The 13,478-nt window shown below is 40.2% G+C and overlaps 1 protein-coding gene across 2 annotated transcripts in view; it reads right to left on the bottom strand.

Annotated features, from left to right (window-relative positions):
* Positions 1-13,478, bottom strand: part of TNIK (TRAF2 and NCK interacting kinase) — a 383,386-nt gene that overhangs the window by 156,908 nt on the left and 213,000 nt on the right. For both annotated transcript variants that reach the window (XM_063092797.1, XM_063092791.1), the window contains exon 3: positions 1,419-1,475. In XM_063092797.1, coding sequence (XP_062948867.1) covers positions 1,419-1,475 — 57 coding nt within the window. The remainder of the gene's footprint in view (positions 1-1,418; positions 1,476-13,478) is intronic.

Here is a 13,478-nt window from a genome sequence, read left to right on the forward strand (position 1 = left end):
ACTGACCTTAAGTGTGGAGGCCATATGTTAGAATGGAGCAGAAAGATAAAAACAGAAACATCCTTCAACTTCACCACATTGCTGCCACACACCCCTGGACTATCGACCTCTAGACTTCTTTAACATGAGAGAGCAAGACATTGAAATGCTATCATGCTTAATCCTCTATTATTTTGAGTTTTTTGTTTCAAGTGGCAGTGCTTGAACCTAATTAATCTAATCTTCATGCAGTTTCTTATTCAGTAAAGGCCAGGCAAATTAATAAACTAATAGGGATTAAAATATTTTAACTGATTTGCAACCTATAAAACTTGAATAATGTATTTAATACCAATTAAAAGAAGTAGTACTTTATCCAAGTAGTAATAAATATATGGAAACAACATTTTTTATTGGTTAAAAAATATATGATTTAAAGAGAAATTCAGATTAATAATAAGTAAGGAGAGAAAAATCAATACAATGTGCAGTATAAATGAAAATTAATGAAATTGGTATTATGGTAGGTAACTATCATACATATACTTATCAAAGGTAAAAAACTGGGCCCCCAAATGCATGAAGTGAAGTCTGACATACATACATACTGTGTGTCTTTCTTATTTATATATTGGTTCTTAATACCTTTGTGTGACCCATTCATTCTGTGTCTATTTATACTGAATAATCCACTTCTGGACTGAAAAGACTTTGGTCTTTTAGCTTTTATGTACAGCAGACAGACTTAGAAAAATCCCCAGGACAATAGAAAATTATTAACATACTTTTGATGTCCGCTGAATCCTTTCAAGTCTGATTTTCACTCTGTACTCTTAAAAAGGCATTAAAATATTTTAAATAGACCTAGGGAAAGGATAGAAAGCTTTAGATTGCATTTAAAATAAAGTCTATTCCTTAGACTGCTTTTGATCATCCAAGCAGAAATTTTGTTTCAGTGTTGCTCTATAATAATAAGAACTTGTGGTTATTGTACTTTCAGTCAATAATATTTTGTTTTGGGAAACAGTCGTGTTAAATATCCTAGGATTTTAGAGCTATCCAAGCTCTTGTCTACTCCAGTGTTAGGCAGGCCTTTGGGAAAACTAAGACCCATCTCTTCTTTGTAATCTCAGTATTATTCTTTTAATACCTCAATATCCTTGTTCTGCCTTCATATGCAAATATCCATAGTTGTTTATGTAAATTACTGGAACACATTATTCACTTCAACTACACAAGGCAGGGGGTGTAGGTGCCAAATTTAATCAGAGCAATTTACCTACATTCTCCTTGGTCAACTGGTTCTTTATGTGAAGCTCAAGTGGGGAAAGATCTTAGATATTTAGAAAATTATTTTTCTGGAAAATGCTCTTTTTCTATCAGTAACTTCTCTGTTTCAAATACATAGCTACGGAAACGGCAAGATAAAGATACATTACCCCTGTGACGTCCATAACCTTAATGGCTGCAAGCTGGCCCGTTTTGACATGACGACCCTGTAAAGAACAAAATAATAAAATACAATTTAGTTCTGATGAACGATCTTAGCCTTCAGTTCCAACCACAAAGAACAACTGACTACATCAATGTTACGGTATGTCAATGGGGAAGAAAGACCTACACACAGAGAAATCTTAAATACTTTGAAGATCCATTTCTTTTAGTGTTTATTTTGCAAAACAGCCCCCATCACTTTGTCTTTTGGGTTTATTTTCACCATATTTCACCCATTCAAGTGGGTGTCAAGTTAAATAAAAAACACAATGTTGAACAATTTGGTTCCACCTCCTCTCCAAGGCGTTAGATCAGGTCTTCTGTGAGAGGCAGATTTATGTGGAAGGGGAGCTAGGCTGGGTGGAGGAGACACACAAATGCCTCCTCTGTCAAAAACACTCAGTTTTACTGAAAAAAACTTTAGTTTCCTTCATTCTTAAAATATCTTGTATTGTAACAGCTTCAACTGGATATTATTCTGCGATAATTCACTTGAGATTATCCATTTATTTTAAAAGGGAACCTAAAATAAAACAGACAGCAATCAATCCAAATTTGTGGTCAAGGAGACAGTGTTGAGCATTAGCAACTGCCTCCCCAAGCTGGGCACCTTTGGTCTTTGGAACCGCAATGAAGCAGCAACCAGACAGCAGAACCAGAAAAGGATCGCGTGTGGGGGAGGGTAAGCCCACAAGAGAAGCTTTCTCTTCGCTTGCTCTTTGAGAAAACTTAAAGTCCATGTCTGACTCTCAGACAACAGCACAGACAGTCACACTCATTACTTCTAAATGCATTTACGCATAGGTTCCAAAATACATTTTCTCTATTACTGCTATCAGGCAGTATAACAAAGCTTCTGAGATCAGCTGGGTTCAAATCCCAGCTGCACGGCCTGAAGCAAGTCCCTTAACCTTCTAAGCCCCAGTTTCTTCATCTGAAAAATGGAGATAATAATACCTAACTCAGAGATTGCAGTGAGGTTGAAATGAGATAATGTATACAAAGTGCTTAATAGTGCCTTGCATAGATTAGCTGTCAGGAGATGATGGCTATAATTATTTATGGTCCTGTCTCATGATTAATTTTAAATGTTGTCTTCCCTGTGAGGCTATGTGTTCCATGAAGGCAAGGGCCAAGTCTCATCATTGTATTTCCAGTGCCTGGAATTGTGAGTGCCTTCCTTAGATCATGTGGCATGTTCATGAATTAACAGCAGCAGGTAATGGAGGCAGGTACGCTTGTGGTTGGGAAAAGGTGACCGGTTTATAGTGTGATTTAGATTCAGTAGTTGAATTTGGGGAAAACGTGCTAGTTTGGTTGAGCCAATTTTTTTTTTTTTTTTAACTTTGGTAAAAAATATGATTGGGCCAATTTTGTAATTGAGAGCCACTGTATCTTCATGCTCTTGAATCTTTCCCTTTCTCTGCTACCTCTCTCCCCTACCATTTTAATTCTTCCCATTCCTCTGCCCACTTAACTGCCCTCTCTACCGACCCTTTTCTTCTCACACATCTCAGCTTTTCAAATCTATTTACTCTGATTCCAGTAGTGCTTCCTCCTCCTTTTGGCCCCATTTTGCTCCCCTTCTTTCCTCCTCAGAAGAGCACAAAGAAGGAGACATTAAATCAGCAACATGATAGGGTCTCAGGCACAGCCTTCATACTCATCTCAACTGTCATGAGATGGAGGGAGAGGGATGGCATGTCACCCTGCAAACGCCCTGAACCAGAATTCCAGGGTCTGCTCTGCCTATGACTACCAGGTTCATCTCGTTTCCCATCCGCAAAATGTGGGGAGACTGGGCTCACTGATTGTGGGAAGGGAGGGAGCAGGTATTATCCTCATCACCCCTTTCTACCCCAAGGAGCACTGGGAAGTTTAGTTTTCACAGTGACTGAATGGGAGAGCAGTGCTGCTGCTGTTAGCACCAGGGGCAGGGAACTCTGACTTTCCTGCAGAGCATGGGTCAACCTCACACAAGGAAGACCCAACAGAGCCCTTTGTTGATAAACACTGAATGACGTCCAGGGTCATCTAGGTCCCAGTAAGAGTCTGTGAGGCTGTAATATGACCTTTGCAAAGGAATCAACAGCTTTAAAGAAAGGCCATAGAGCATACCTTAAACAATGGCTCTTTCTCTAGGCAAGCACTGAAAAAAGGTAGGGAAACTAGACAAATGCAGTGGGTCTGTTTGATATTCCACAGCTGACTTACCCTGAAATTCTTTTACTAGTGCCATACAGCTGTGTGAAGGCAAACTCCTGTGTGGGCATGCAAGGCCATCTAAGAGCTGACCTCCTTTCTGCCACACCACCTAGGCAGGCTCCCACTGGCTCTTTCTCCACGGCCCTTGAGAAAAAACTGCCTGCAGTTCTCTAAATGGACTGTATTGTTTCTTGCCTCTCTGACGGTGTGTTTTATTGGTCTGGGATGCCTTCCGCCTTCTTGACTCCCCAATAAACTTTCTCTGTCCCCAATACCTCACTGTCAATCACCCCTTGCCTTTCTGCTACCAATGAACATGTTGCTTCTATTGCATCGAGCTCCAAGGCTCAGTGGCCGCCTCCCCCTCTCTGATTTTCTTTCCTCTCTCCCTTCCTCCCCCTCTGGCTTTATGTGAAGCACAACCTTTTCCCCGAATAAAACCTTAAGTGGAGCCCCCGGCTCAAGCAGGGGCTTGAACACCCCAGTCTAGTCTGCTCTGCCTCCCAGCCCCCCTCGTCCCCAGGGGAGTCCCTGAGGCTCCTCGTCCAACACACAGTTTGAGAAACTCTGCACTAGTCTTTTAACCCCTTAAGGAGCAGGGAATCTTCTCTGAGTGAATAATTTGTTACAAGGACACCTTAACACTTAGCTCTTTCCATCAGCGGCTTGGAGTTGAGCAGATCTAGTCCATGGCACTAGCCCAAAGCCAGAGAGGAGAAAGGATAAAAGCAACCCACATTACATTTCAAACACAAGGCACTGGGCAGTTCTTGGTTCGAAATAAATAAAATGTCTGCTATTTTTTTTAACTTAAGAAACATGATTTTGTTTGTTTGTTTTTAGTAACCCCTATGAATGTCGCTGAAGGTAAACACTGGAAAAGAAAATAACCTACTTTCCCCCCATTTTACATTTCACTTCCAAGCTGAAATAACAGTTCTCCATGGGTCTGACAGACGACTGAACGATACACCTTGGGAGGGCACTTTGGGCTTAAATGAGATCCTGGAGGTGGAACAATTAGCAGCCTCGGCTGAGTCCCAGGCACAGGGATCCCCGCTCTGGAACAAAAAGGCTGCTGAGCTGTCAAACTTTGACGCCAGGGGAGGGCCGAGGAGGAGCCTGTCCGGCATGAGTGGCCTGAACATCACCAGAGAATGTCCAACCAAATCAGGATCCACATCAGGGCAGACTCTGAGGGGATGGCAAGCCACCAGCTGACTAAAGATCACCAGAAACCTGAGGCACCGTCACTGTAAGACGGTTTTTAAAGAGGCAACGTAAAATCGCAAACAAATAGAGTAGGAAGAGCCCCTATGGTGCCTAATCTAATCCTCCTCTTTCAGAGATGAGGCCCAAATCTCACAGCTAATGAGAACCTAAGCCCGGGACACTTCTCCTCCACCCGGCTTCTACCACCTAGCTCCTGAACGGCAAGCTGTTATCACGAAAATTTCAAAACATTTTCTAAATAAACTTTTTTGTATTTTACTTGCATTAAACATTGAATTGTTCACACCACAAAGGATTAAAAAAAAATTTTTTTTTTTTTTTATTTAGGGACAGGGCGATGAGAGAGGATGTTATCATCACAGGAGAATTTTGAAGTGAAAATTTAATATTTCTCCCAATTTTCTTATTTCCACTTATAAGAGAAATTAAAAATACAAATATAGACACCATCTAAATTTGCAACTAAAATACATGCTCAAGCAGGGACTAAAAATTAAATTTTGAAAAGAAAATAACTTCTACAGGGAGACAAAAAGAGTTTTAAAAAATTCTCCAGAAAAATTAGAGAAAATGTCCTGTCATATTGCAGTTGCTGAGTCATTTCTTAATAAAAGAATGAACTAAGGTGTTTTTTTTTTCCCCCTACTGAAATAACCAACAATAACAAAAGCTAGTGAACAGACTAAATCTAAAAAAACAAAATTGATTTTCCAGAAGGACCCAAAGTTTAACATCAGCTAATGCCCTAAAAGATAAAAAAGCCGTCCACAAGAAAGGAGTAAGAAGGCCACCAAATGCAGAGAGCAGAGCGTTCGGGTCACTCAGCGCTGGGGCATGGCTCAGCCAGGTCCTCAGACACACTTGCAAACCCACTCTGCCCCCTTCATTCTTCTACCTCACTTTACAGGTAAGGAACTGTGCTGATTCTTGTTCCATACAAACCAAAATAATTCAACATCAAGGTGAAATCCAAATCACTTGTGTCTTACAGTACTTTTATTCCTTCCTTTACCCTCTCCCTAAAATGAATGCAAGAGAAAGACAACAGTTTTGTCTGAAATCGCCACGAAAGCCTCACCTCTGTTATTGCTGCTATCTTTTAAGAAAGAGCAAGAAGGCTTTGGCGCTGCTAGCCTGAGTCTAGCCTGGAAGAGAGAGTCCTTTCATTTCTAGGTCACAAAATACATGTTTCTAAGGGAGCACACAAGCAAACCAGGGTTGTTGAAAATGCAGACCTTCCCCCACCGTCTCCGTCCTCACACTCAAGGACCTTCACACACAGGCAGAGTGGCTGGTTCTCCTTCCCCTTTCTTGCTTAGCTTCGATTCAATCCTGCTTTTTTGAGGAAGTTGTCCTCAATTTCCTAATTACAAATGAATACCGCACCTTTGTGTTTCCACAGCTTCCTATACTAACGCTACTGATCACAGTCAGTGCTGTCATTTTTATCAAAATGTGTACTACCAGAACCATGAAACTAAATCAAATCAAATAGAAGAAGACAAAAAATCGGCGTAGAGCATGTAGTAATGGCAGCTGTTGTTTCATGGAGCAACTGCTCTGGTTACATCTGTCTGTCCATCTACCTACCTATCTATCCATCACTGATGCTGTGGGATCCCCACCCGGATCGCCCCTGCAGTCTGAAGCTCCAGATAGCTCCCAGCCAGGTCCCTCTCTTGGCGTTGCCCTCAGCCAAAAGAGCCAAGACCATGCTGCCTCCTGCAGACAGTTGAGAGATGACAGCAACTTGGATTAGGGTGAAGTGATGGAGAATGAAGAAGCGGACAGAGTCAAGAGACATTCAGGAGGCCAAATCAGCAGGACTTGGGGATGGACTGGATACATATTTCCCTGCCTTCCTCTGAGCTGGGCACAGCAGGGACTCAGTAAATCTTTGCTAAATAACAGACTGAAGAAGTGAGGCTGGAGGACTGCATTCGGGTTCTTGGCACCATCCACATGGCCATATTCCTGGCCAGCCACAAAGTGTATGAGACCAGGTAGAGTGGGGTTGTGAGCAGGAATGACAATCATTTTCAGTCATAAACAAGAAACTGGAATATGAATTTAAGTGGATGAAGCTCTTTTAAACTTTACAGAGAGGCCAGTTCACTTCCTCTCTCTACAGATCACAGAGAAATGAGAAATCGGTTTTAGATTTACCTCTGACTGTGAGGAGAGCAAAGGTGAACTCTGATTTTCCATTCCTGGTTGGGATTAAAGCTTAGTTAATATACCTATCTAGGCATCTTCAGGAATGCTGCCTTTCTTTGACACACATGTCTTGAGGCAAAGAGGTAGATAAGGCAATTTAATGAAAAGACTGCAAAGAACCTTATGAACAAGGAACATGTTCACAAAATATACCTGGCAGGGTATCTACTCTTTGGGTTTCCCCAGGTTAAATGGAATGTCTGCTTTTCGTTGGCCTTCATGTACCATCCATTGGTAGCCAAAAAATCCTGTTCTCTATATCTGAAGAACCATGATCCAGCTGTCATGGCTCCCAGACTTGTGGCAAAGGTGAAGCAAGGTACTTACATAGGACAGTCCCTGAGCAACTGCTCTCCATCTTAACACCTCTCACTGTGAATTCCTCTGCTTGGCACCTCTGAGTAGCAGAAAGTGGATTGTTTTCAAGATTGTTCAGGCTGGGCCAACTGACAACTGAGGCTTGCTCACAGACATGAGGCAGAAACTGTGTTTCATTTTTCTTTGTTAGAAACTAGGATTCCTCAGTCTTCATGGCTGCTAACTTGGCTTGGTTTATAAATCAAAATGGATGCTTAAAGGGAAAAATAAATCAAATAGTCACAATTTTTAGCAGACAATAGTTAACGTAAGCAGATTCTGAGGCAGGGAGTCTAATGCCTGTACCCAGGAAAGTCACGCACAGCTGAAGTGACAGCAGTGACATGGCAGACAGGCAAAGGGTGATGAAGCTCAAAAAGCAGCAGAACCAGCCTCTGGGCCACGGTCCTCTCAACTCAAAACACGAGCACGAAATCAAACATCTTACTCACTCTCGTCTGATGCATGCCACAGAATGACCACAATTGTTCACGGCTCTCGGATGTACATTCCTGGGAGGACTAACCCCCCCAAGATGTGGGGGTTCAAAGGATGGGGAGAGAAATGATGACAATAAAAAGACAGCACTGCATTTCATTTCACCTAAGATCTAGCCTCAAAAGGAAGCCAGTCCACGCACAGGGCCGTCTCAGTCACTCAACAGACATGAGCAGCAGCAAGAGCAGGTCTCCATGCTCGGTGCTAATTCAGAAAGAAAAAGGGACCACACCTGTGTCGTGAGAAAAAACAAAGGGAAAGGACCACAGTGTTCCCAGCTATTATTCTTGGGGTGGCAGAAACACAAATGGGGACCCATCTGACTCTTTATTGGTGCTGTTGATAAATAAACCCTCTCTCCCACAGTGTCCTCAAACCTCCAGTTTGAGGTTTTAATTAAAACAAAAGAAATGTCAGCCGGGAAAGCACCGGAAAATAATTAGGGCCCACCAAAGCTAAAGTAATAAGGGGGAAAGAAAGACTAGTAATGAAAGGGAAGCTTTCATGTTCTTACTGAATCCCTGCTCTGTCGCTGACACAAAAATCAATTTCAATAGGCTTTAGTTATAGCTGAGCAGGGCGACAGACAAAATTCAGTGAGCAATTTACTGGAGTCATAATGATTCCCATGGAAAAAAAAGACTGCAATGAGCGTTCCCAACCAAAGTCTCCTCCAAAAGAGAGAGAGTGTGAGTGTGTATATATAAACATATATACAAGTGTTTTTATATATTATATATTTGGGGGAAGAGGAGGGAGAATTTTTAAAAAGTGTATGATTTCTCCTTAAAAAAAAAAAAATGTAGTTAAACCCTTTACCTCATACCCTTTAAAACAGTGGTTTTCAATGGAGCAATTTTTGCCCCCCATCTGACGATGTCTGGAGACATTTTTTGATTGTTATGACTGCTGCTACTGGCATCTAGGGGGTAGAGGCCAGGGAAGATACAAAATATTCTATAATGCACAGAATAACCCTCTTCCCTAACAAAGAATTATTGGGTCCAAAATGTCAATGGGGACAAGGCTGAGAAACCCTGTTTGAAAAGAGTTTAACATGTAGTAGGTGCTTGATGAATGTTGAATTCTATGACAAGTCAGATTCCCCAGTAGGCACTAATGTTCCAAAGATCAAAAGATAAGGCCTTGCCCTCAGGGATCTCCCGTGGGTTGGGGTGGCAGGTGTTGTTCTTTCTTTGCTTAGTAGCATGTTACAAATAAAATCTTTTTCATAAAGGGAATATTTTTCAAATCCCAAACACCCGTGGTCTTTTAGAACACAGGTAACATTAACAGCCAAGACCCCCGAGACCCCTTGCCACCTGGCTTTTGTATGTCTAAGAGGCCAATTCCAAGATCTTCACTGTTTCCCAATTAAGCAGCATATTTAAATAAATAAATAAATAAACCTGGTAAAGTAGTATTAGGACTAAATAGAATTTTGTCCAAGATATTTGGACACAGAGGTACACTTTTTGCTAATTATATTAACTTGCGAAGAATGTCCTATTTTCACTTTTCAACAATATTTAGGTCTTCTCAATAAATCTTTATAGCATGAGTGTGTGTCCTTTCCTTCCTCTCAAATGTTTAGTTATAAATTTTAACTATTGGTAGCTTGAACTGAGAATACATTATTCTGTTTGACTAAGATATAAGTCACAATAACACTTTAAGCTTAAAACATAATGGTCAATTGTAAGAGGGTAAAGATGTCTGCCTTTATCCAACATAATTTCTTCAAATACAGAGATACAGGAACTTTGCAATTGCTATAAGTGATCTGTGTTTTCAGAAAATAAGGAAAGCAAGCAATTTAAATTTTTTTAGAATAAATAAGATGAGCAACAGTCTTCTATGCCACTGACAACCATTCACCACCTTTTTGGGTACTTAAGAATTAAAGAACTCAAGTTTCTTGGAAATGGGCGAAGAATAACATCCAAATATGGATCCTCCACAGTATATGGGAGAAATGATTATGGCATATTAATTGTTCCATCTGCAATAGCAGCAGACCCAGATCTCTGCAAAGGCTGAAAATATCTCTCCCCCCAACAGATGTCTTCTGTGTCAGCACAGAATGCATTAGCAATTGTGCTTTCTGAGCAAAGACCTGCATATTGTTCTTTGGGTAAGAGGGCGAGAGGGCAAAAAGGACATTTGAAAACTGAAAGTTGTTTTACAAGTGCAGGATGGCTCTTACATATTCATAATCTTTCAAAGTGATGGCCATCATAGACTACAGCAATTTTTCAGCAAACACATCCATCCCTGGGCTAGATGCCGAGAATAAGTACTCAAGTGCCTGGCAGAAACCTGTACTCCAGGACAATAATGCTGAGAACACTTCTGTCTGAAATCTCGGGGGAGGGGAGGTAGGTGAAATATGATGACACCCTGAGAATAAGCAAGGGCTCTTATAAGTAAATCTGACATGCCCTGAGCTCTGGGCAGGCCTGAACAGGAGGGTAGCTGACTGGTTAGTAAATGCTTTGGTTTGCAGCTAAATATGGCTACAATCGACTGTGACCTGTCAGGTGGCTTTCTCTCAAGGAGGGTGAGGTTTCCCTTCTCCAGTGAAATTCCTCTCTCCACCACATTTTCACGCCTCCAGCTTAGTTTGACTAATCAGGGAAGTGGGAAGGGCAAGGAAAGCATGCTGGACTCTGTCGACAATCTTCTCTTCCCAAGCAGAGAGTTCACTTAGTCTGGGAGAGAATCGCCCATCTGTAGCTAGGGCTTTGCAGGCCCTATGGAGGAGGGTGGAGGTTAAGACAAAAGGCTTCGGAGGAGGAACCAGGTGCCCTTGGACGATTTAATGGGTCTAGAGTTACTTTTGGTCTATAGCTTCCTTATCTGTAAAACAGATATAAAATAATTAGCTCACTAGGCTGCAGTAAGAATTCAATTAATAAAAGTAGACACACTTGGCAGACGATGGTATTGCAGGGTTTTCAGTGTTATTACAGGTTCTATTTCGGAACTCTTCCCCTGCCATCCCCACCCCCTACCCTGCACGCCACAGCCCATGCCCTTCTCCCTCTCCTGCAACGCGCCGCGGAGGCTTTGCCCTTTTCTTCCTTCTGCTGTGCTTGCTCACTTCCTGCGGTCTTGACTCAAATGTCACCTTCTCCAAGAGTCCTTCCCTGGCCGTCCTGTCTAAAATGTCAACTCCACCCTAACTCTTACTACCTTCCCTGCTTTACAATCACCAAACAAACTACATGTTTTATTTATTTATCATGTGTATTGGGCATTTCCTGCTGTAGAATGGAAGCATCCTGAGGGCAGGGGCTTTGTCTTTTTCACTACTCCATCTCCAGCAGCAGATCAGTGCCTTCAGAGTGCGCACTCAGTATGTGTTGTGTGAATGAACTCCAACCTTTTTGTGGAAACGCTTCTCCAAGTCCCTCTTTTCTCTTTTTAAAAAGTCATAGCATCTCTTACTTGCGGGCATAACAACTCTGATAGAACAAGTACTATTATCAGACAAAGAAACAGGCTCAAAGAAGCAAGTTTTTTTGCAGATCATATTTTCCTTTCATATTAGTCTTGCATATAAGTAAATGAAGCAAGAAGGTAGTCTCCCTCTTTTTTATTCTATTTAAATTCTCTCTAAAGCTTAAAATATAGAGCAAAGTTATAAATTAAAATGCCTGATAATCAGAATGTATTTTCTGTCTAGTAAGACTTATTTATGTAAATATATATAATTGTTTTATTTAAATATTAGCAACATGGCATTGAAAAGTTATATAGTACAGAATATAGAAAAGTTATAAAGTATGAGTATAGTGATAGAGGTGACTGCAGCTCCAAATAATACTCCTGCTAGCATCAGCCAACAGAGCAGCCTTATAAGTAGCAATTAAGGAGGAGGCTGTGCTTTTTGAACCAGAGAACATTTGATAACCTTTCCTTGACACAAATGTGGAAAGATGGAGTTAGCAATTTTGCCCTAAACCTTTCAGACCTCAGCCAGCTAAGGTTATCTGCACAAAAGCATGAAGAACTAACTACCCTTCCTTCCTCCTCTTCCTCATTTCAATTCTGGAATAGGGGTAGGCATATGATTAGTTTATTGATTTGAATATGGAAAACTACATAATTATTGTACATAAGATGCTTTACAAGGTTGGATTATACTTTTTAAACATATTATATTTCTGTTTTTACATTTTTAACATTTAAAAAAATATTTTTGAGAAGAATAATACATTTTAGAAAACAAATTCAGAAGCCATGAGAAATCTTTTGAAGATAGTAAATACAGTAGAGCTGAAAGGGTAAAAACATAAAAAGTCTATTCAGAATTTGATTAGTTTTAAATTTTTTAATATGACTCTAGGCAAATCTCTTTAACTTTTCATGGATTTTAGAAAGAAGGGAAATAGAAATACTTGCTATGACTGTTTTTCCTTTACAGGACTAAGATGCAAACAGGAGTTACCAGACAGAGTGAGTTCTTCTGATTCACCTTACTGAATCAACATTTCACTTTTGTTGTTCATGATAACTTCCAATGGAGTTGCCTAGCCTTGACTATTCCTGTTCAGGGGTTCACAACATATCACAAATACAATCAGTACACCATTTTATTATTAAGGAAGATGGAAGCCAATAAAAAACTTTCTGAAAAGGCATCATTTACGTAAACTGAAGTGGGTTTCAGTGCACATTAGAATGTGGTCAAGTTTTTACAAAGAAAGATTTTATGAAGACATTATTTTTATAAGTTAAAAAAAAAACCAAAAAACCTTCTTACCCTAGTCACAAGCCACATTGTCACACAACTCCAAGAAGTTCCCTTCCCATTCTTTTCTATGCAAATGGCATCTCCTGCACTTGAACATGTTGGCAGCCCTGTTAATTACAAGTTAAACTCATAGACTACTTACTGTGCATCTATAATATATAAAATACTGTACTTATCTCTGAGAGGTCTGATTCATAGGTCTAAAATTATTAGTAAAATTATTTAAATTTCTTGCACAACTAATTTAATTTCATTTTAATGGATTTTACTCCTAAAGGAAGGTTTATAAAAATGTGTGTTTTTATTTTTCCCTGTTTGTTCCATTTTCAGAGGCTTACTAAAAATCAATCATAAACAACATCAAATTGTGGCATCTTATTTTGGGGATAACACCATTAAAAAGAAAATCTGTAAAATATGTGGTCTTTAGGAGACACAATAGTTACATTAAAGAAAAATAGCAGAAAAAAAAAAAAGTCCAGTTTGATTACCTCGTTGATTGAGAATCATTGTTACAGATCCAGAGCAGTCTTCCCTGATTTACTTTGTAAGGTCCTCCAAGAACAACCCAATTGCAGAAAACAACTGAAGAGAAACCTTTTTTAGGGCCATGATAAAATTTGAACTTTGTGCTTACTGCTATACCGTTCTCAGCAGAGATATTCTTTTACTCAAATAATCAGTATTCTAATATTTCTCAAACATACTCACTTCTCCTGAAGGGGAAATTTTTTTC

Source organism: Cynocephalus volans, chromosome 1, assembly GCF_027409185.1.
Source record: "Cynocephalus volans isolate mCynVol1 chromosome 1, mCynVol1.pri, whole genome shotgun sequence".
Lineage (NCBI taxonomy): Eukaryota > Metazoa > Chordata > Mammalia > Dermoptera > Cynocephalidae > Cynocephalus > Cynocephalus volans.